Genomic DNA, 24,874 nt, shown 5'->3' on the forward strand with positions numbered 1-24,874 from the left:
ACTTCCTATTTAGTGTTCATTATCTTTTGACCAGTGGAATTTTCAGGGAGCCTCTGTCTTCTCTGAATTTTGAGTTAGTCTAAGGATGGACTTGGCCCCAGGATGTACAAAATCAGATTAAACCTGAAGCTAACCTGGGCTTTGGAAAGTAAACATTCAGTGTCTAGAGAAAATCAAGCATTTCAAGGATCCTAATAGTGACATTTTCAGGAAGCCATACGGATGTTTCTGGTCTTCTTTGATAGTGTGACTGGATTCTGTAAGCTTACATATATCTTGGAAAGGGAAAGGAAGTTTAGAAATTGAAGGCTCACATTAGCTTGAAAGACGTAACCAGCAGCCAGAAGCCCAGACAATAAACAGATGTTATTTTGCTTGTCTAACCTGGTCTGCAATTGTTTTAGCATGGAGAGTATATAAAAAGGTAGGTGAAAATATTTAAACTCTTTACACACCATATTTAATCACAAAATGACTCCCCCCCCCCTGCTAATTATCAGAACACTTCTGCTAGTAATGAAAATGTGTAACTGGATCTCATTTAAGACCTCTTTTGGAACGTTCTTTTGTCCCTTACATCATAATTCTCAGATTTATTTCAGGCTTTGGTTTGAAATGCTTTATTGTCTTTCTTAGAGAATGCAGTCGTGAAATGACGTAAAAGGCAGAGCAAAAACAGATAGTCCTGTGCAGACGTGTGAGCTTTGGGATATCAAGTGGGAACCAAATCTTTACCAAGTTCCTATGTTCCTGCTTCTATCAAGCAAATGGGAGTTGTTCTGGGTGACTAGATGCCCTTGAGGTCCCCTGGTTGTCACCTGAATTTTCTTTTTGAACAATTCATTGAAAATTTTGATGAATGAATGAATGCAAGGGAGATTCTCGAAGAGGGAATATGGTTCTACCGCAGCTGTGTTTAAGGAATTCTCTCTTTGATGCTGTTACACCTTGACGATATTTTTATATTGTATTTTGAATCTATATACAAAGCCATCATTACACACGTAGAGGTTATGGTGTGTCTGTTCTCTCGCACTGTGAAAGAAAAATAAAATCTATGACTACAGAGGCTCAGGAGGGAGTTTTACTAAAAAGTTTTGAGCTTGGCAGGAAATAACTTCTACTGATCTGAGACATAAGGAAAAGACAAGAAATTCAAATGGAAGGTGAGTTAAAGGAGTTGTTTATTGCATGAGCATGATCCTGAATGTTTATCCTTTTGAAGTACCTTCGAGGATCCAATACCATCACTTGTGACAGTCAGATACACTTATGTAGCCCTCATTTAAAATGACATCCATACTAAATGAGAATCTGGATCTTAATAAAATCTGTGTTTGCTTCAAAAGCTTCAAAAGGGCCAAATTATTTCTTTGTAAAAGAAATATTAAAAAATATGTCCTGTCTTGGTTTTCTCATTTTCAAAATGGAGTGATGGTGGAAGTAAATACATCTCGTAGAAGTTTTATGTGACTTGTAAATATACCTGCAAATGTTTGTTCTTGTAATTGTCTCCTTAACATGCAGTCTGAGGAAGAGTCTGAGGAAGGTTAGCGTAGATTGCCATTCTTTCGAAAGTAAAGAGTGTATGTGTGGGTGGGGGCTTGTGGGTACATGCACACATATACCCGCCGAGGTGGAGTTCTGAGTTGAGGAAAGAACTGTTGCTTGAGGACCCGATAGTCTTTTCAACACCTAAAACATAACCTGCCTGCCCTGGGCACACTCAATCCCCTCCCCTGAGTGGGAGTGTTACGTCGTTATTATCTAGACCAATTTCTAAGATGGGTAATTGTGTTCTGACTCATGCAATTCTCCCTAGGTTTCCTGATTCTTCAGGTGACTTATTCCTTCCTCTTGGCCCTTAATGGATAAATAATGAAATGACACATTTCAGAGTCGTGGCTGTGTTTCAGATGAGGGTGGACAACTCTTATATAATGTCTCACTTAGAGGGTCCGAATAAATCCTGGGGCACTCACACCCCACTCCTTCCTCCTGCCCCAAAAAGAAAGATCCTCAAATAGGAGATGACTTTTGGGCAGGAAGATTTTTCTGTGCTGAAAGTTTTTAGAGCGAGTCATTAACGTTTCATTCAGACAGGTGAACACAGAATTGAGGTTTCATTTGTCTCGTTCAAAACTTGGTTCTGCCACATTTTGGCTGTGAACTCGGGCACATGACTTTGATCTTTCTCGGCCTCAGTCTTCATCTGGAAAATATTGATAATAATATCTATGTCGTCGGGTTTTTATGGAGATCAAACAAGACATACTTTATTAGAATAGTGGAAGCATGGTCTACGGCATGTGATGCAGGCTCAATAAATGTCGACTCTCAAATTATTGTTTCTCATTGATTCAGTCCATCAGTAAGTTATTGATAGGTGACTCATGTCTAGCTGGGAGCTGGAGAGAAATGGACTAATTATAACAACAGATGATATAACACAACTTCGTGCAGCATGTATAGGAGCAGAAGGAAGGGAACAATTGATTCACACTGAGGTCATGGCAAGTTTCCCAGAGGAAGAGGGCCTTGCAAGAAAAGTGAAATTTTCCCGGAGAAAAGAGGCAGGAGAGAGAGGCATTCAGCTTGGAGAAGCACCATGCAAGTAAATTTGTGGGTGCATTTGTTCTTTTGTTTACCAAGTCCACGTGTATTTATCGAGTTCCAGTTGGTTGGCAGGCTTTGTGTCAGATTCAGGGGACACAGTTGTGTACAAAATATATACTGTCCTGTCTAATGGAACTTTTCACACCAGAGGCAAGACAGCCATAACCATAACCCATCGCTGTAAGGGCTGGGGGTGGGGGCATGCGTGTCTTTGGATGGTATTGCCTGGAGACTCTGATTAGACAGGGAGAGAGGGGCGTGTTGTCCAGTAGGACTCTACAGGTGACTGAGAGTTAAACTAAGGCCCTTAGGGTAAGTGGGAAGAAATAAGGAGAGAGTGGGGAAGGTTCTGTGCCAGGAGAATCGTGGTGCCTTCTGGGGACTGAATAAAGTCCAGTGTAGCTGGGAATGTAGGACTCAGGGTGAAGAGAAGAGGCTGGTGAGTTAACTATGGGGAAAGCCGCAGAGGGCCTAAAGGTCATTCTGAGGATTTGGGCTTTTGTTCCAAGCGCAATGGCAAGTCTTTGAAGTGTTGCGTTTTTATGCATAGAAATGCTCAAACTGCAGTTGGGTTTTGAAAAGCCCCTCTGGATGTTGTGTTTTCTGTGAATTAATGGGGTTAAGATAGCAGTGCGGTGACCAATCAGTGGTTGTGGCAAGACGATAGTGCCTTATGTTAGGGCAGTGGCACAAAAATAAATAAAATATAAACGGTTTCATCTGGTAAACTCCGATGGACTTGGCGTAGTTGGGGGGCGAGGCAGGTCGTGCCAAGCTACTCGAGATTGATTTGACGTGCTTTTGGGGGACGCTGGTGCCTTAGTCTGTTTGGGCTGCTATGACAAAAGGATCATAAACTGAGTAGCTTATAAACAACGGAAATTTATGTTTCACGGTTCTGGAACCTGGAAAACCCAAGGTCAAGGCACCGGCAGGTCCAGTGTCTGGTAAGAACTCATCTTCCGGTTCACAGTAGGCATTGTCCTGCTGTGTCCACGTGGCAGAAGGGAGGAAGGAGCTCGCTGGCCTCTCTTTTATAAGGTTGCTAATTCCTCTTGTGAAGGCCACACCCTCATGACTTAAGCACCTCTGAAAGGCTCCACCTCTTAATACAGTCACCTGGGGAGGTAGAATTTTGACATATGAACCATGAAGGGCGCACAGACATTTAGTCTATAGCAATCTTTATATTTCGTGCTAATAAATTTGCACGTCTACTATAAAGAGCCAATGGAGGTTAAGAAGTGGGGAAATGAAATAATTAGGTTAGTGTACTCAAGGAGGATATTTCTTTCTTTCCTCATCTACTTCTTGAACCATGCAGTTATTGACTTTTGAGTAATAGATGGGAGAGATGGTATGACGTATTCTTTTGTAAAACACAAAGGAGATTTAGGAAGGAGAAGTTAAACTCGTCAGCGTAAAAGAGTTATTTATCTTGTACATACTCTACCCTAAAGCCACCTAAGCCTCAGAGGACCCAGTTATCACACCCCTCGAATACCCCAGGGGGTCTGGATAGAACTGAAGGAGGGACGGCCATTTTGTAAACACAATAAACCAATATCCTGTGTGGGAGGGGAGGGGTTTATAAAAGTGTTAAGGGGACCAAGTAATCGTGAGAGAATGACTAATAATAGAAATAGGAACCACAGTAATAGTAGCCAGGTGATACCCTGCAATGTTCTCAAATTCTTAAAACAGAGGGTCCATAACCATTGAGAAGCCAGGAGTTAGTCAGATGGATGGGGAGCATTTCACAAACTGGTCTCTGTGTTGGAATATAGGACTTGAACCCTGAGTAGAGGACATTTTTGGGGTTCTGACACTCCATCTCTGACTGGCAAAGAGTGAGATAATTCAGTTATGAACCGGATTGTCTTTCCCATCTCTTCCTCGGGGGTCGATGTGTTAACGATCCTTACATTGGGGACATTCTGAAGGGACAGAGTATTTAAAGGCTGTCCACAGTGATGGAGAGAGAGACATGCAAACAACCGAGAAGGTAGAGTTATGGGGGTAAAAACACTAAAACAAGCTTTCTACCTCCAGGCGATCGAGCATCTGCCACCTAACATGCTTCAGGAAGTGGAAAAGGGGAAGATGATTTGTTAACCTCCCTTGCTGTGTGTTCAGGATCCCACCGAAATGATTCATAGCTTTCACATGCACGTTTTGCTGTCAAGCCGTGTTCCTCTGTGATGTGCCTCCGACTTTCTGGGTCTCCCCTCGGTTTGGTGGTGGGACTGGAAGCATTCATTTAGCAAGTGTGACCCAACTTGTAACTGTTCGTTTTTCAGGTCACAGAACTCAACAATGTGAAGAATGTAGCTCGATTGCCAAAAAGCACCAAGAAACACGCCATAGGGATTTATTTCAGCGACGACACCTCCAAGACCTTTGCTTGTGAATCAGGTTGGTGTGAGGCAGGGAGGGCTTCTGTTTTTCGGCTTTTCAATGGGACCAGGGCTGACAGGTTAATCTTTTGGATGTTTCCGCAGATCTTGAGGCTGACGAATGGTGCAAAGTACTCCAGATGGAGTGCGTAGGGACACGGGTCAATGACATCAGCCTCGGAGAGCCCGACTTACTGGCTACCGGGGTTGAGAGAGAACAGAGTGGTATGTAAAGAAAATTCTCTCCTTTGTTCTTTTGTAAAACTGTTTTGCCCCATATGATAAAACATGAGGCATTTTCATTCTGCAGAATTTCTGGCTTTATAAAAAATGTCTGTAGAGGTCAAAATAACTATTTATTTCACCTAAAATATGTTAATATTTCAGTGTATTTCTTCTCTTAATGTGTTTTCATGCATAATGTGAATATATCTACATTGATAAAATCAGCTAGAAATTTTGGAGAAACCTGCTTTGTGCCAGTTTCTGCAGGAGATGCATTAGAGTATTGAATTTTCTAGTAGCCCTATGGTAGAGGTACCATTTTACAGAAGAGGAAACTGAAGCTTAGAAGAACTAAAGATATTGCTACAATTTCAGTAACTAACATTTGATTCCAGACTATGCTCTCTTGGGCCTGTATTTAGAACACACAGATTTTACAGCGCAATGGGTTTTTGTCTTGCCTTTTTCACTTAAACATTTTATTGAAATCTTTCCAGTGTTTTTAATAGAGCCCAAACTCCACGAATCAAGTTTAAATCAAGTTCCATCAAATTTAAATCAAGTTCCATCAAGTTTAAACCCACCTAAATCTGTAATTTCTTTTTTTCCTTACTACTGAAACCCTTGAGCCAAATCTTTGAGCTCAACACGCTATCTTGGAATAAATCATTTCAAGTCATAATGACCAAAATATTCATGAACACTTCGGCAAAAATCAGTGTTAGTTTACAGTATGAGAATGGAGATGAGGGATCATTTCTTTGTCTCCAAATAACTGAACCTTGTGACAGGCCCGTTTGGATCCGAGAGTTCTGCTTTAGCCTACTGACGTGATCCATGAGGCTATGTCACAACCGGGAGGCTGCGGGTCACCCGGCTTGGTTATGAACTTGGCAGAGGTGGAATCGGACTGACCCCTCCCGTGGGCTCATGCCCTGATTGTCAGTTAAAAACCCCTTCCCTCCCGGTTAGAATTCTGTGTCTTCATGACACATTTACAGGCTGGGAACGTTTTGGATACACCGTATCTGCCATAGCTCACGGAGGTGTTAGACTGGGAAATTGAGCTACACAGTAGTTAAGTCAGGTGCCAGGGTGCCAGGCTCCTCCCTGGGTGGGTCACCAAGTCAGGATGCACCCGGCTGGGAGGATGCACCATCTGCCTCGCAGTCAGATGTGCATGAAGCCAAACATAAAGAGGCAATCATGACAGGTTTTTTTTTTTTTTTTTCCCAATCTATAAGAAATGCTCAAATCAGCACTTATTTTTCAGACTTATATTTGTGAAACGGCGTCCTGGTAGGGCTACATGCTGAATTGGCTATGCCTAGGACTTAGCCTTCAATGTTTCCCTGCCTCAGTTTCCTCTTCTGTCAAATAGGAATAAGAATACTTCTGATATACAAGTGCTAAAGATTATTATGAAACTCAACCATGTCTTTCAAGGCACTTTGTTCATTTGTGTGACTTCGAGTCATCATTTAGTGGTCAGTCTCACCACTATTACTGTTATCATTCTTGATAACGGTGATTATAAAAGAAACTTCAAAGCATATAAACTGGTAATGGTTTCTCTTACTTTTTACTTAATGATGGAAGTTTTGCTTACTTGTTCCAGAACTCTCCAGAGGGAAATGTGCTCCATTAGAATATACTTGTAAAATAATAGGGACTTTCTAACAGCAAATATTTGGTCGTAGAGAGTTTGAAGTAACTTAGAAAACTTGAATAGAAGCATTTAATACATTTACAAACACAATCTTGGCATTTCTGTTTACTAAATTCAATTAAAATCTATGAAAATTTGAATGGCTTCTTTACTATAAAACAATTACTTTAGAATGACATTAATATTATTAGTGCCATACTATTTTGCTAGATGTAGGCAATCTACCATAATGATGGATAGGTAAAAATGTGTTTGCCATAGTAATAATATTTTTGCTCATATTTCACTTAAAGATTTTCGACTTGCGACTTCTTAAATTAATTAATTTTCTAAAAATATAATAGAAATACCGTGATCGTCTCCATGGGGATGAAAATTTGATTGCAGTAGTAAGCCAAGAGCTTTATTCAGAGTTATCTTAAATTTTAAGAATCATCTAAACAAGCAAAGCAAATTAATATTTCTTTCCAGTATTTGCAGAAGACAGCTCATTGTTAAAACTAGTTCAAATATATCTGTTGGCATTTTCCCAAACTGTTGGTCTGTGAAGTGCATGGTATTAGCGTCGAGTTTTATTTAAATAATTTGGGAAACAGTTTTATTCATCTAGTTATGAAAATTATAAGGTGATCAATATAACTTTAATATCATTAAGCCACATAACAATTATTTTGCACCTGCATCTCTTGTGAACACAAAAGTGTGGGTGTAATTAATACGTACTTGGAAGGAAAAAAAATTGTTTTTAATGGTTTCATTGCTTTAGTCATTTATGGCCGTATAAATTTTTTTATTATGCAAATTTAACAATTCTAAAAATAGTCTTTGCTCATGTAAATAGTGTTTCGTGTATGTTGGCAGCCAGACTGTACAATTATTATGTGATTTAATACGGTCTTCATTAAAAAAAAATCATTTCCTGGGACTGTTAACTTATGAGAAAGGTTTGTCTTTCTGAATATCCAATCAAAAGCTAGAATATGAGCTTGAATGATGTTGAAATGCCTCTTTGTTCCTACAGCGTCTTTGATGTTTTATTCCAGGGGATTTTAGACTAACCTTTTGTTTTTCTCCCAGAGAGATTCAATGTGTATTTGATGCCATCTCCTAACTTAGATGTACATGGCGAATGTGCCTTGCAGATTACATATGAGCACATCTGTCTTTGGGACGTCCAGAATCCCAGAGTCAAACTCATCTCTTGGCCGCTAAGCGCCCTGCGGCGGTACGGACGAGATGCTGCTTGGTTCACTTTTGAGGCAGGGAGGTGAGTTTCATGACCGTTTCTTCACGTTTTTGTTTTGTTTTGTTTTGTTTTGTTTCATTTCTCAGGTTCACATCGTTGGAGGCCTGGGTTTACATGGGAGACCGCCATGCCATGCAGCATGCTTAGAGCAATGCGTAGAGCTGTGGCTATACGATGTCACGGGCCATATCATAAAATAGCCATTAATTGCATCTGGCTTTCTTTCCCATGGATGATTCTCATGTCTCATGATAGGAATTTTCATTATACAGTTTGCTTTCCTATCACGAACTGAAGTTGAGCTAGGTGAAAATGGTAAAAATGGACCGTTCACTGGATCAAGCTGAACAGAGACTAGCTCCTTGGTTTTCAGGAAACATCCATGATATTATTCCATTTATGTTTGGTCATCTGAGCTGACTGGGGTAGGTTAGCAATACGAGGGACACTGTCGTATTTTGAAGTGGCAGGTGGTTGAGTTCTTTCTACCTATTTTTCCCACAGTGTAATGAATTTTTCTCACAGTAATACTGGAAGAGATGAATTCTGAAATGTGCTCCTTGCAGTACCCAGTAAGCATTTTTAGAAGACTTCTCCTCTTCCTTTTGGAAGTTAACCTCGGGGAGAGGATGGAGCCCAGACATTTGGGTTGATCATTCCCTACAAAGAGATTTGTCTAATCAGTATCTCAATTTCCTTCTCTCCTACCCTTCCTCCCTTAAATTTAGGCACTTTTTTTTTTTTTTTTGGAAACACTGCAGATAAATTTTATATTTTAGAAATTTAAAGGACTAAATTTCCTTCTATATACAGAATCCTTCTATATACGGCCTGACACTATATCGACGTTGAAAACGATCACGTTGTAATTTAAACAAGAAGTTTTTGTTTGCAAAGCGAGCAGGAATATGATACTTGTTAGGAGGGGAGTAACAGGAGCTCTAAACACCTAGGACCCTAATTCGCCTGAATATATGACAGTTGTGCTCCACTCAGATTAATCTATTAATGCCATTTTAAACAAAGTCCAGGTACTTAAAATTTGCTTTTCGGAAGTATGATCATTTTTACACTCTTCAAACCATCTTAGAAAGTTTTTAAATTCTTCTTTCCCATCCCTCTCTTCCCTGGTCTGTTTATTTTCAAGGACTGAAAATATAATTTCAAGCATAGTATAATTTGGGGTGCAGTATTGAAGTGCTAGAAATGAGTCAGTGAACCTCCCAGGAACTGCAAAAGTCTTCATGTTAGAAAACACAGTTTTAAGCTTCAAAGCAATGTACTTATTTTGCCAGAATTACTTATTTATTATCCTTATGGGAAAATCTCTACCTAGAAAATTAAGAATATGTTTGGGAAGGTGAATGTATGTCTTTGTTTGGATCTCAGCAATTATTTATGTTTTATTAATCATAACCAGTGAAATCAAGGTATAAAAATGTTTTATAATCGAAAGACTTTTCTATTGACCATTACCCATATCATTCCTCAATTGTATTTCATATCGATATGCAGGAGAATTCTGCATTGATCAGGACATTTGGGGCCTGTTTCAGGCAGCACTTAGGCAAACGTGAATATTTTTCAATTGTTCTTTGGTTCACTATTTATAGGAATAAAAGTGTGGATTTTTATCATAATTTCTGAAGGCTAAAATTTTAGTAAAATTCGTAGTATCTCATGACTATTTGAAACAGTTTTTGAAATTATCTTAATCTTCTAGGTTTTACTATGACTATACCTTACACAAGTTTAACTTATTCATACTGAAATCTAGTAGAACTAAGGATCTCAGATTATTGTAAAGACTTTGATGTTTCGCCTAAGTCATGTAGGAAACCGTGGAGATTTTTAAACGTGTGTGTGTGTGTGTGTGTGCGCGCGTGTGTGCATGTGTATGTGTGTGTGCGTGCGTGCGTGCGTGTGTGTTGGGGGATGGAGCTCTCCTCATCCTGGCTGAAGGGGAAGATGCTCTTCAGCTGGGGCGGGGGAGACACTGAAGTAGTTGAGGTAAAATAAATGGTGGATTAAAAGTATGGATGGATCGAAGACGTAAATTTCAGAGTTATCCAGTGACCTTTGACCAAAAGCAATGAAGTGCTGACTTGGAAAATGAATTTTATTCCATGACTTGGTCTCTTTTTGGTCTGAACTTTTGGACCTTCCATCCAAGAATCTCAGCAATTAGATGATTGGAATACCTACAACCCATACCTCCCAGTCGCGTACCTCAAATATCCTAGGGACTTAGAAAATTTATTGATTTTAAATAGCATTTTTATTCAGTGCCATACTTGTGGGGCTGGTGCAAACTTGCCATTAAATGATCGGAAGGGAAAGTATCGGGTTGTGTTCTTAGGATCTTAGTCGTTTCTCAAATAGCATGGTGCAGCGTAAGGAGAACTGGTTCATAAGCCAGAGAGACCCTAGCTTCCAATCTCTGTTATTAGCTGTCGACCTTGGACAAAGTGTTTTACTTCCCTTATAAGTTTGTCCAAGTAAAAATTTCCTCCCAGGGTTGATGTAGGTAAAAGCAGCATTGCATGGAGACAACCTAGAAGAATGCCGGTCTTCTCCTAAACAGTATTTTTGATATCTTATTATGATTACTTTTGGAGCTGGACTTGGGTTTGCAGCATATGGACGGTGTTAAACACAAGGCGCTATTACTCTTTTCTATTTTGCCTGAAACTCAAATAAAGATGAATGTTGATCGTTACCATCAAGATGCTCAGGATAATAAGATCATTTGTGTTCCCCCAAGCGTGAAGGTTTCATATCTGCCTTGCTTTATTAGTGAAGGTAATTTTTTTCTTGGCTATTTTTGGACGTATTCAAAACAAGGCAGTTTCATATTAACTAATATAATCTCCTCCTTGTCTCACGTCAATAAATGAATAGGAGTTAAGTCTCTCTAGGCAAATAGTTTCCACATATCCAACATGCACCTACAAAGATTTTACAATATTTCCCTCCGGAACACGGAGCATCTTCCATAAGACCTGGGGCAAAGTCGTGCTCATCTTCTGCCTCTCATGGAGATGGAGCTGAGTGGTTTGCCTGCTCAGTGTCTTCATTTCGCCCACCAAAGCCAACAATGGGGCATGTGCAATAAAACCAGACTGGGAGACCGATAAAGCTAAATTAAATTACAGTTCCTTGACATTCTGGCTGTGAGACCTTGAGTGAATCATCTAACTCCCTGAGCTTCCACTGGTCACCTGTAACATAGGTAAAATACATTTCATTATCTCACGAGGTCGCCATGAAGATTAGTAAAGGTATGTGTACAAATACCTGTCATAATGCCAGGCACGTAGTAGGCAGTTGTGTCAACCCAAACTGACACAAGCAAGAAAGAAATTTATTGGCTTCTATAACACAAGATCTTAGGGAGTAGGGGTGGCTTCAGGCTTGGCTTTATTCAGAGTCAGCGAAGCCCTAGGTTTCATCTCTCAGTCCTGTTTCTTCTCCACGTTGGCTTCCAGGAGCTTTGGGACCTTCTCACCTCATCAGCCAATAGAAGAGGGCTAAGTTCCTGCCATGTGTCGACCATCATATTCACAGGGTGTCGGGCGCTGTACTGAGCACTTTACACAAAGCACATGGGGTACAAATAGAGTGGGATCGTTCTCCCAAAGCAGGAAGGGGGTACTGATGTCATCAGAAGAGAGATGGATGTGAAGTTTAAAAAAAAATGAACAAAATGAGTCCCATACAGCATTTAATAATTGCTCAAAGCAAATGGGGGTGAAGTGGTCATTTGACTGTAATTACCAATATCATACTGGGGCTGAGATACAGAACACTGGTTTCTAACCAGGGGAGATTCTGCTCCCAGGGACACATGGCGATGTCTGGAGACGTTTTTGCTAGTCACAGCTCTGGTGGGTGGAAGGGCCAGAGATGCTTAACATCCACTCACAGGGTTATCCTCCGCCGCAGTGAATTATCAGGCCCAGTTATTCAGTTGAGAAACTGTGCTTTAGCAGACATCTCCGCCATTGCAAATAATCACTAATATTTATTGAGCCCATTTTTATACGAGAATTGCTATACCAAGTATTTTACATACACCATCTCACTTAAGCCGCTCGATTATCATATGAACGAGGGAATATTACTCTTCCCATCTCAACCGGAAACCTGGGCATCGATGTGATGGGTCCAAAGGCACGAGACTAGAAAGTAGTGGATTCTGAAGCCACACGCAGATCTTCTTACTTCTAAACCCTGTAGATTTTACGAAGGCTAATCATCATTCTGCAGGCAGTTTGCCTAGTTTTTAATTAACTTCTGCAGAGCTGCAGAAGAGAAGGCATACACTTAAATAGCCAGAGTTCCCTAAATCCATTTTGGATGAGCGTTTCAGATTATTACCTTTGTTATTTAAGCTGCCCAACAGGAAAAAGGGCATCCATCCATAAGCAGCAGACTCGTGAAGATATTAGTAATTTGAATACGCCTCCTGAGATATGCGCTAATGTATAACGTATTTTTAGTTTACTTTAATTCTGGAGCTTTCCATTTGTTACTTCGGTTCGGAATACAGGCACATATAGCTAGCTAGGGTCGTTCACCTCTTCTGAGCAGCAATGTCCTGATCACAGGCCGGTAGGGTCTTTGAGATGCTTTTTCTCCCCTGCTCCCCCCACTGTAAGCGAATCTGACCAGATGTCTGTTTTTCCTTCAAGAAATTCAGAGTTGAAACATAAACTTTTAAGAAGGTGCGATTGCACAGTTAACTGCCATTCAGTGCCCCTGGCAATAAAGAACATTTGCTTATCTGGGAGACCGAGGTGTGTGTTCCTTAATTTGTTAGAGATGCTTCTAGTCTTTTGTCTGTTTCTTTCCACTCGAAGACCTGAAACTTCCGTGAAGCACATCAGGCTGGCGGGGGCTCTGATTTTCAGGGGACGATCCAGTCCGCAGGCGGCTCTGACTGTGGCATTCTTGAAATGTTTATTGTTTAAAGAAAGGTGGCAGGTGCCCAGTAGGTCTCCCCGTTAATTTTACAGCTGGCTGCTGAGTTCGCATGCTCCAGTGTCAGGCTCTGCCTTACCTCCTGACTGATTTAAATTAACACTCTGGGTTTAGCACCTGCGGGAGTGAGAGCAGCTCAGGTGACATTTGGCAGAATGTACCGAATAATTACCACACATGAGTGATTCTCTTTACCAGCTAGAGAGAGAGTCTCTCTCGTGCTTTTGACATTGTTTTAAGAGAAACTTTTAGGTTTGCCAAGAATATGTGAAAATCAACATTGCATAGACAAATGCTTTTCCTTAAATGGAGTGCACGAATTTGTGAAAAAGCTTTTTTTGGACGTAAAGACATCTGAACTGCCTTGGAAAAGAAACCATTTGTGTCCTGTGTACATCACTCTAAAAATGAGGCTAATTGGGGAAATAACTTTTCCTTGGCAAAGAAAATGGTTTTCCCCTCTGAATTATAAATTTACGGGTAAAAGGACAATTATTCTGATATAAATCTTTAAATTTTCTCTATTTGTCTTCTGGATTCTAAGCTACTTAATAATCTCTTATTTCTGAATATTTTATAGAGCATATATTCATTAAAGGATCCAAAGCAAATTAAATAAAATGTACCCAATTCTCCCTACGGTGTTGAATAGATGGATTTGGATATAAATGCACTGGATCTCACACACAGGCTTGCTCAGGAGAGGTGAAATTCTCTTGTTTTGAAAGAAAGCAGAAACTACTGTTGTGCCATTTATATGGCTATTCATTCTTGGATAGCATTTATCCCCCCAAAACTTTTCATTATAAAAGTAACACGCATTTATTATAAATATTCCGTTAGTGGAGACATGCATGGATTCAGAAGGAAGAGCTCCTTTTCCACTCCACAGAATAAGCTCTTTCATAATCATCTTTAATAATTCTTTCATTATCACATGGCCGTTCTTTGCCAAACAATGTGCTGGATATAGAGGTGCAAGGACAGACCAGACAAGGCCCCACCGTAAGAAGCTTAGCGAGGTCCCCTCTGAGCTTCCGTGATTACAGCCCCCGAAATCCCTAAGGGAAAGGATGACTTAAAAAATTAGACACTCATCAATGCATCCTGTCTCGTCGTCTTTTAATATGTACCTTTTACTTTATTTACACTTCCAGCTTTATTGAGATAGCTGACACATACCATCGTTTAAGGTATACAGTGTGATGATTCGATACATGTATATATCGTGAAACGATGACTGCACTAAGGCTAAGTAACACCTTCATCACCTCACATAATTACCTTTTTCATTGTGTGGTGAGAACATTTAAGATTTACTCTCTTATCAAGTTTAAAGAATACAATAGCGTATTTTTAACTATAGTCACCATGTTGAATTTTAGATCCCCGGAGCTTACACATCTTCTGAATGGACGTTTGTACCTCTGACCGACATCTCCCCATTTCCCTCACGCCACATCTCCGCTCCCCACCCCCCGCCACCCGGCCCCCGGCACCCACTGTTCTACCCTGTGTCTCTATGAGGTCAGCTATTTCAGATTCCACGTATCAGTGAGATCATATAGCATTTGTCTTTTGTCTGTCTTATTTCACTTGCCATAATGCTCTCAAGTTCCATCCACGTTGTGACAAATGGCAGAATCTCCTTCCTTCCTTTTTTACAGCTGAATAATGCTCCATTGCCTGTATATGCTACATTTTCTTTATCCACTCACCAAACAACGTAGGCTGTTCCATGTCTTGGTTATTGTAAACAATGCTGTAGTGAACACGGGGGTTCAGGTATCTCTCTGAGATAGTGCTTTCGTTTCCTTTAGATATGTACCCAGAAGTGGGATTGCTGGGTTATATGGTGACTCTGTTTTCAGTTTTTTTCAAGAACCTCCATACGTTTTGCATAGCGGCTGCACCAATTTTTATTACCACCAACGGTACACAGAGATTTCGTTTTCTTCACATGCTGGCCAACAGTCTTTATCTCTTGTCTTCTTTTATATAAAATAGCTATTCAAGTAGGTGTGAAGTGATATTTCATCACAGTTTTGATTCCCCTGATGATTAGTGATGGTGGGCATTTGTACCTGTCCGCCATTTGTATGGCGTGGCCATCTTATTGTAGGTGATGGCTCACTAGCACATGTGACTACTTTATATTTGATGGCACCTCAGAATTCTAGAAAGGTCTGGCAAAAAACGAGTCATTCCTTCTATCGGATAGTCACACAGTTCTGAGCACTGTGGGTACAGCTGTGAATAAAACATCCAAGTGTTCTATCATTATGAAACGTACTCCCTAGAGAAGAGGGGATACAGACAATGACATTGAAAAAAGTAAAATAGATGTCCGATGGTATAAGTCCCACAGCAATAAATAAATAAATAAGTAAATAAGTAAATAAATAAATAGATAAATAGATAGATAGATAGATAGATAAATGAATAGATGGTTAAATACATAAGTAAATAAATAAATAAATAGATGGATAAATAAATAAGTAAATAAATAAATAGATAGATAAATGAATAGATAAATAACGTTTAAAAGACAGTGGCAAAGGAGAGGTGCCGTTTTAAACAGCAGAAGCGGGACTGACCTCGCCGAGTCAGTGATGTATGAGTAAAGACCTAAAGGAGGAGAGAGAGTGAGCCATGTAGGAATCCGGAGGGAGAGCATCGCAGGCAAAGGGAGGTGACTGGGAAAAGGTGCTGAGGGGGACGTGGACCTGAGCGTGCAAAGAAGAGGTAGGAAGCCAGCGTGACGGGAGCAGAGTAAGTGAGGGGGAAGCAACATGTGATAAAGGTAGAGATGCCTCAGGGTGAGGCCAGGTGGGGCTTGTAGACCATCGTGAAGATTGTCAGGCTTTTCATCTTGGTCAGATGGATAGCCAGCAGGGACTGCGTGGAGCTGGACAGCTGCAAAGTTTGAAGGCACAGTCCCAAAGCCGTCCTCACTTCTGATGCCAGTTGCAAGTTCGGGGGTCCCCACCACCACCTAAGTGTAAATCATTTGCTAAAATGACTCTCAGAGCTCAGCAAAAACTATGAAATGCGTGGTTATAGTTTATTACAGCGAAGGACACAGAGAACATCAGCGTATGGGGTGGGGTCCCCCGAAGTTCCAGGTGTGGAGCTGTTAGCTTCTCCTTGTGGAGTCAGGCCACTGTTACCCTCCTCACCTCGGTGTGTGACAATCTCTTTGCTGCCAAACAGGGAAGCTGTCCCCAGCCTCACAGTTCAGAGATTTTAGTGGGGCTCCATTCTGTGTGATTGATGATGTATTGATTGCCCACATGGTTGATCTCAGTCTCCACGTGATGCCACATGACCCAAAGCCCCAGCCTGACTCGTTTTGTTACTAGCCTGAGAACCCCAGGCCAGCGTGGGGTTCTCCTCCCGAGAGCCCGTGGCAGAGGCCAGCCCCCTCTCTTTGCACAAGTTAAGCTCTTTGCTGCACAGGGAGTGTTGAGTAAAGAAGTGATGTTGTCTGACATTTTTTAATAGAGTCTCTCAGGCTAGAGCCAGTTCGGAGGGCATCGTAGGGCTCACGGCGAGGACGGGGTGGCTGCACGCGTGTTGGTAGCCGTGAACATGGGCTTAAGTGTTTGGCTACCGGCATGTTTTGCAGGTAAGGCCCAAAGTGTTTATCGACTGTTTGGATTTGGGTTAAGGGACGAAGAAGGGTGTTCATGAACCCCACCTCCCTCCGCCCCCAGGAGCAGCTAAAGCTGCAGGAAAAGGAACGGGAGAGGGGACCCCGGACTGAGGATGATCTGACTTCAGTTTTGGACATAGTCTCGTCAACGCTTCTTCGGCAACTTTCCTCCTCGACTCAACTGGCTCTTCAGTCTGTCAGGATTACTGAGGCTACGCAGATGCTGTGTTTGGGTCTAGAAACAGTGAGAAGCGCTTCGGTTTCAGCTTCCTGCTTATAAACCGCTGCAGCGGGAAGAATGACTTCAAATGCTTTTCCGAGAGGAGGCGTTAAATCTGGGTCATGGCGTAGCCCGAGAGAGCAGACAGGGGAGACAGGCATGATCTTTCTTCGATTTTACATGTTAAGTGGTTAAGAACAGATGCACCTAATAAAATCTCACTGTCTCATACTAGCCATGTTCTGTGACTTCAGATAATTTTTTTTTTTTCCGCAAATCTTCGAGTGCACACATATCAGGGTTAGAATTTCTGTCTAGAAAGTGATAAGGACACATTGAGGAGACCTTGATGATGAAACCCCGGGAGAAAGGACATTGTGTGGCAATGCCCTGTGTGAACTGGGACCTTCATCTTTATCCTACGCCCTCGGCTAATAAGCTCTCTATCCTATGAGGCGTTGCTAACACTTCTGAACAGATACCGCGTTACCTCACTAAAGCTGGAGAAATAAAACACCCCAATTTTTTTTTTGCCTAGTTTTATTTCGTGAAAGCCGTTTCTTTTCTTAAAAGGAGACTCATATTTCTGAACAAGGGAGAGGTTTATCGTATTCTGTTTCCACACACCCTTCAGCCCCAACCAGAACCCTTCCCCAGCCATACATTCCGTTCCCACGCCCGCCCCTCGCTCCGCATCCCTGTTGCACAGGGCGTGCTCACCCACACGTCCTTCGAGGCGAGGTGTGGTTGTGGCTGCTCATGAGGTTTTCCCTGAGATCCCCTGTCCTCACTGGCCTTGACCTTTTAAAGAGTTAAAAGAACAATGACAAAAAGCCTAATTAAATGCTGACTTGATGTCAGATTTCACTAAATACAGAACACACTTTCCCACCTTGCTCTGGGGTTGGGGTGATTATCTTACTTGCATTTGAAACATGAGGACACTGAAACTTCGAGGTCAGGGGACTTGCCCAAGGTCACGAGTCCAGCAGAAGGGGAAGCCCTGATTGAGACTTCCCGTCTCCCGCACCATCTAGGCTCTCGATAGCTCACCTTCCCCCACGCGTAGGATGACTTCAGGCGATGGCAGTGTAGAGATTCCTACATGTGGCTCTCACGGAGAAGTCATCGTCATTTTCTCTTCAATTAACTTTTTGTTCCTTTTGATTAACTTATAGAGAAACATTTCAGTGTGTGCTGGCATGTTTCAACACATCTTCCTACACTTTCGCTTACTAAGAAGCGAATACTTCCAGCTCAGAACTTTAACGAGAGGACCTAGGCAGTTTAATGACATTATTTTGTTGGCATTAGTTTCGTTTCATGTCTGCTTTCAATTTATGGCAGAGCATGCTGGCTCATGATATCAATTTGATGATTCCGTTTGCAATACTTTTGTTTAAAGGGGTAGAATAGTGAGTTGATTTAACAGAGTATGAAGTAGGAGGCACAGAGATTTGACAAACGGAAGTTGACTGTGAGCGATCGCTGTTCCCCAGAGCTGGCCTGCGCTTGGTGGCCTGGGCAGCACAGACGTATGTCGTGTAGTGTCTGACGTTGATTTCTGTTCCTCTCTCTCTCTCCCTCCCTCCCTCCTTCCCTCTCTCTCTGTCTCTGTCTCTCTCTCTCTCTCTCTCATACACACACACACGGCACTAGCAGAGTCAACTGCCACCTTGTCTCAAACTGCGATCACCTTAGCACAGACAAGGCACACAGGTGCACAGTAAGTGTGGGGTCTACTCTTCATCCCGACCCGAGTACCATCTGTAGTGAAGCAACAGGTCCCCTGGACCCAGAAGCTGCCTTGTGTATGTCACCTCTTTACCATTTAAGCATAAGCCAGGTTCTCCCTCATCCCCTACATTTTGATCTATTTCAGTGATTTTCAACGGGAAGTATCCTGCCCCCCACTTCTCCACCCCTCCCCCGGGGAGAGGGACACCTATCAACATCTAGAGATGATGTTGATCGTCACAAGTGGGAGATCCAGTGGGTAGAGACCAGAGATGCTACTAAACATCTCATGTGGCACAAGGTGACTGGCCCCACCACAAAGAATGACCTGGTCCTATCAATATCGTGGGTGTCAATCATGTCAGTGGCGAAACCCGTGTTCCATATTATAAGCTCTTGCCTGGCCCCTCTGCAGATTTTTCTTCACGATGGAGCTGCTGGGCTCCATGGAAGCCTCTCGTTTACTTTATTTTGTGTTTGCGTGTGTGTTTTCTTGTCATTGTGTCTTTGGCATCGCCATGACCACAGGTGGGGGAGGGGTCATACTCCCTCTGTTCACCTCACTTTCACAGACAGGGGAGTTTGAACATGCTGCAGCGTTTGGTTCCTCAGCTTGTGCCCTTCTCTGCAAGGTGCTCGTGGTCTGTTTCTCTCAGGCTTGGGGCTTCCTGATTTTCTATTTTTTAACCGTCTCACGCTGACACCCACCCCTCTTCCCAGCTATACCTTTCCTTTCTTAATTGTTCCTCTGACCAGGCTGGCTCCATCCATCATTAGGTTATTCTTGAACCCGCTCACATCTTGTGGATCCTGCCTAAGCAAGAAGATTGTAGCCACCTCAAAGAAAAAGCCACGTCTTTACCGTTGTTTACATCCGTCACTGCCGCCATCGTGATTTGCTTACGTTAGTCTGCCGAGTCCTGTATTCTTTCAATTACAATATGTAATTGCAAATGTAAAATCCGACTGATTTAATAACCGCTTTTGCAGGGATGGAGAGAAGAAAAGGGAATCTTAACTATACCTGTTGAGCATGAGATACATCCTGCTTTTAGCAATGTCCAAATATGCTAAACACACAGGTCCACATTCACACAAACGTTACACACTCGTGTGTGTGCACACAAGGCGTCTTGAAAGTGAGGAGATATGGAACTGACTGGCTTCCAGATTTCATAAGTTCACTTATTAGTACTGCCCAGCATGAGATCATTTATTTTGGTTTTTACTATTTCAACCCATTACTATTTTTCTAATATAACACGTTAGTGTGAAATGTCATTGGCAAAGAGAGACGGCAGAGTTATTAAAGATGGCCCTTCGGTGCCCGTGGGGACAATTGCAGTCCAGTGGTGACTTTGAAATAATGAAGACCATCGTCCCAGAACACTCACGCTCAGTCCGTGGCTCCCTGGCCCTGAGCCTGCCCCTCTTCCTGCCCTGTCCCACTCATGTCACAGTCACTGGACTTTGTCCCCGCTCCATACATTCTGCGTGCAGTTATTTCTAGGGAGACTGATTCCAGCTTACTCTTCCAAACCACTCCCCTCCTGAGGCTGGCTCTGTGACTCCTAAATTTAAATAAGTTCCCAGTTACACCTTTCCCAGCACTGCCTACTATTTCGTGATTCATTCGACAGTTACTGAGCGCCAAAGATAGCCGAAGGCCCGCTCTAAGCACTGATGGAAAAGCTGTGACTAGATCGGAAGCAGATCTCTGTCTCCGTGGAGCCGGAGTTCCGGGGGAATAGCGAAGTGCACGTTATTTGAGGCTTCACTTTGTGCATACTGCATATCGTATCTAATAACTTTCAGTAAAACTGGGTGACGGTGATTATTATACTTATTTTCCAAAGGAAAGGCAGGCTTGACTTAAACAAAGTGTGCCAGGTCACAGAGCAGGTAAGGGACAACCCCAGCCGGGCAGCCTGGAACCCAAGTCTCGCTTCTCTTCCCATGCTGCCTTGGTACCTGAGTGCGCGAATGAATGCATTTCTCAGTATTTTCAGACCTCTCGATTTTTCCCCTTGACCAATTGTGTAATCCATGGTTTGGGATGCCAGGCATATCATTGAGACAAAGTCATTACTGAGAAATTCAAAGCTATCAGTGCCCGAAATGACCATGATGTTCTCACACCGGATCTCATCTTCCCAACGGGTCCAGGAGAAGCCCAACTTAAACGCATTGTTTTACCTTCGCTGCGTTTCCATCCCTGGCTTCCGTCAGTGTGAGGCCGCGAGGGAAGACTGTTGGGGCATTTGGGACCACTTTGGGTGCCGGGAAAGCATCCGAGGGAAAAATCAGTGGGTAAAGAGAAAAGGGAGTCCGGAGCGTTAAAAGTCAAATCGTGTGTTTGTGGTTCTGCCGGGGACGGACCCGTTAGAACGCCTTTGTTCTGCATTATGTTTTCTCCAGGGATGAGAAGCAGATGTTGCTGAGGTTATGTAAAACCATTAGCCCGTTTGATGTGCTTTTCTTTTTACTTCCTTTCCTTTCCTCTCTCTTTTTATTTTTTTCCCGTTTTCTTACTTGCCTCGGGGAGTTCACCCACTTTATTATTTTGACGAAGGCTTGTCGTAAGATTTTTAATGGATTTAAAGCTGCTTATGAAACGTAAGCAAACAAATTTAATGGGACAGAGTGAATGAAATAAAAGAACTCAGGGGTTGCGGTGATAAGAGACCGTATGGAGGAGCATCTGAAGGTCAGTTCCTGGGTCGCGCTGTCCCACTGAAGGACATGTGCCTGTGAACGGTATGGACAAAAGTCCCACAGTTCAAGCCAAAGGCCTAACGGCTGTCCTATTTACATCTCTTTAGTGCGTTTCTGTCTCTTTAATGCAAACCGGTGGCCTCCTGGCCAGATCAGGTTATAGGGGAATTTGGGCCCCCATAGCTTAAAAAAATGGAATAAATTGTCAACATTAAATATTCAGCTTATTTCACATAAAAATCAAGTTTTCTGGCTTCTCTTAAACAATCAGAAGCTGTGGCCACCTCGGGCTCATATTTCCCCATGGGATGACTTGACGAAGGCTGACGGTAGGCTTACTCCCTCTGCTCTGTGTCGTGGTGCGTCCAAGCCACGTCATCCATTCATCGTCTGTGTCTGTTCCCTGATGGGATAGGATTTGAGATGGTGACTCCTGGCCTATTCTGTAAGTGGTGGGTGGTGTGTGTGTGTGTGTGTGTGTGTGTGTGTGTGTGTCTGTCTGTCTGTCTTGCAGATCCTCAGGTGGAGGCAAAAAGAATCTGTGGTCTGTGTACTTAATTTAAGGAAGACTACTTGATATACAGTGGCTTTGATCTCATTCGTTTTTGATCACAATGATTATTTAGAAATTCAAATGTCAGTAAAGGAGGGTTGTGGATTCATTATGTTTATCAAAAGCAGACATTGGATAAAGAGCGATTGTCAAACAGTAGGCTTTGCCAGTTAGTGGGTCATAATATAGATTTAAGCATTTTACCACCGGCGCTAAAAAATAAAATAGTATAGAAAACATCAGCATGTTATAAATTGATGACAAATAAATAGATGGCTAGGTAGACAGATATACTGACTCGTAATCTAAACTGTATTTATTACCGTGGGTTGCAGCTGCAAAAACTTTAAAAGCTGCTGGATTGTCAAGTTTGAGAAACACAGTTGCAGGGTCTGATATTAGGCAATTATCCTGCCACCGTTTGCGAGGAACAGGGTCTTTATCCTCTCGAGAACCAGGGTTGGCATAGAAGTAAGTTAATAAATAAGCACCTCGGCCCTAGGGGAAACAGAAGCTCTCTTCTTCCTCTTAAAGGATCGAGGTTGTGTCCTTCTCTCAGCAAATTATATTTCCATGTTTAATGGAAAAAAGTTATGAAAAACCCTCACAGGATTAGGTGCCAAATAGTAGGGTCAAATTCGTATGGTGGAGTAAATATGGAGTGCATGGCGGTGAGCAATGAAATATTTGAATAAGTCTTCGGGAAGACAATGGGACTTGAGTGAAAACACTTTAGTTATTAGTTTTTCATTCTTTGTTGGATTAGAATGACTTAATAATTAAAATCACGTCATCTGCCTCATGAGGTAGTTCTTTCTCTTAGTTTATTGAAAGAGCCATCTGGTTTTTTTTTGTTTTGTTTTGTTTTTTTCTTTTTCTTCTCACATAGCCCATATGACTGGAATTCAAGCCAGGCAGGTTTTGACCAATTGCATGCACCGTGATATATGTGCCGAAAACTGCCATATGGCTGTGTTTTGGGCCAACTGTGGAAAATTAGATAAGGATGAATCTATTTTTATTGCATTAATTGCCTAGACTGAGGTAGATACAATAATTAACAGTCGCTTGGGTTGAAAATTTGCTTGGTTTCCACGTCGCCTTAAACAGTTCTTCGGATGTGAGAAAAACTCAGGCGCCAAAGCCGGTATTCAATTTTTCAGCAAGAGATTCTGAGATGGATGGAGTGGAATTAGATCTTAGAATAATTAGGTTCTTGAAAACAAACAAAAACAACCTGTTAGTTTCCTGTCGACATACATATATATCAAAATCAGAACTTTAAAAAGTATTGTTGCATATAATTTTTCCTATGTTCTTTAAAAATATTTCGAGTAATTAAATATATTTGGTAATTATATATATTACATATGTAGACACACACTAAAATGTATTTTGCAATTAAGAAAACATTGATTTGGTTCTTGCCTAATGGTGTATACAGATCTCCTGTTATTAATGGAATTCATTTCTGCTCAAACCGTCTTGGTGGAGATGCTCTTCCTCTTAATCCTCACCTTTAATTAGCAAACCCAAGCAATTTCCCTTCGGGGATTTCTCCTATGTTCTACGCATTAATTCAGCACAGTCTTAATCATTAAAAAAAAAAAAAAAATTCTCCACTGCATTCGATCCATCACGTTGAATGGAAGCTGGAGTGAAATTTGACCTATGATTTTGGAAATGAAAGAATGCTTAAAGCGTCATCTGTGCAGAGAGGTAGAACAGAATCCGAGCGTCAGAGGACCCTTCTCTTAACCTCTGAGCTGAGTGGTGTCATGTGTGATGAGCCCCCGATTGCTGGACTGTCAGGGGAATGCAGTCACAGGGGTTCCCTCTTTGAGAGTGGTAAGCTCAAGTACAGGGACTAGGCGAAAAATCAAGACGTGGCTTTTTTATTAACCTTTTTGACAAAAACAAAAAACAAAAACAAAAAAACCAGCACAGTGTTAGCCTAGAGTGGTGGGTTCCTCATTCACTGGGAATTTCGATTCCCGTTGACTGTTTAGCAGGCGGCAACGAGAATCCTCGTCTCATACAGGGTAAGTGGATCTGCTTTCACGGAGCATTCTAGGCTCTCAGGGCGTGGGCCTCGTGGGGGCTGGACTTTCAGAAGCGTCTTGCTTTTGTTTTCACAGGATGTGTGAGACTGGCGAGGGGCTCTTTATCTTTCAGACGCGAGACGGGGAGACCATCTACCAGAAGGTCCACTCTGCTGCCTTGGCGATCGCCGAGCAGCACGAGCGCGTGCTGCAGAGTGTGAAAAACTCCATGGTACGTTTGGCCCTTTTTTTTTCTTACAAGCCGGTGTGCACCGCTGCCCGATGTGACCTTTGTGCTGAAAAATACAGCCAGTGCTATTTGAGCAGGAGGTTGACGCGCATCCTTACCCACATATCACTTGCATTAAAAGCCATCCTGGCAATGCCCAAAGTAGCCAGTTGGTCACAGAGTGACGCCCCATCCCTGCCTATTTGCTTTGTGCCTCAATTATTATATGTGTGTCTTCATCACTTTGGGCTCCCACAACCAATTCTGTAGACTGGGTAGCTTTTAAACAACAGAAATTGATTTATTTCTCACTGGGAGGCTGGTACGTCCAAGGTCAAGGTGCTGGCAGAGTCGTTGTCAGGGGGGCTTACTTCTTGGTTCATAGACACTGTCTTCTCTCTCTGTCCCACATGATGGAAGGGAGCTCTCTTGGGTCCCTCTGTAAGGACACTGATCCCATTCGTGAGGGCTCTGCCCTCATGACCTAAACAGCTTCCAAGGGCCCCGCCTCCTAATACCATCAGCTTTGGGGTTAAGATTTCAACCTATAAATCTGGGGCGGGGGGAATAATCATTCAGTCCCTTTCA

General features: G+C 42.3%; 1 protein-coding gene across 1 annotated transcript in view; it reads left to right on the forward strand.

Annotated features, from left to right (window-relative positions):
- Positions 1-24,874, forward strand: part of DOK5 (docking protein 5) — a 128,290-nt gene that overhangs the window by 74,506 nt on the left and 28,910 nt on the right. Inside the window, exons 3-6 of the mRNA XM_015596946.1 lie at positions 4,917-5,031; positions 5,118-5,237; positions 7,984-8,173; positions 24,154-24,289. Coding sequence (XP_015452432.1) covers positions 4,917-5,031; positions 5,118-5,237; positions 7,984-8,173; positions 24,154-24,289 — 561 coding nt within the window. The remainder of the gene's footprint in view (positions 1-4,916; positions 5,032-5,117; positions 5,238-7,983; positions 8,174-24,153; positions 24,290-24,874) is intronic.

This window comes from Pteropus alecto, unplaced genomic scaffold (genome assembly GCF_000325575.1).
Source record: "Pteropus alecto unplaced genomic scaffold, ASM32557v1 scaffold45, whole genome shotgun sequence".
NCBI lineage: Eukaryota > Metazoa > Chordata > Mammalia > Chiroptera > Pteropodidae > Pteropus > Pteropus alecto.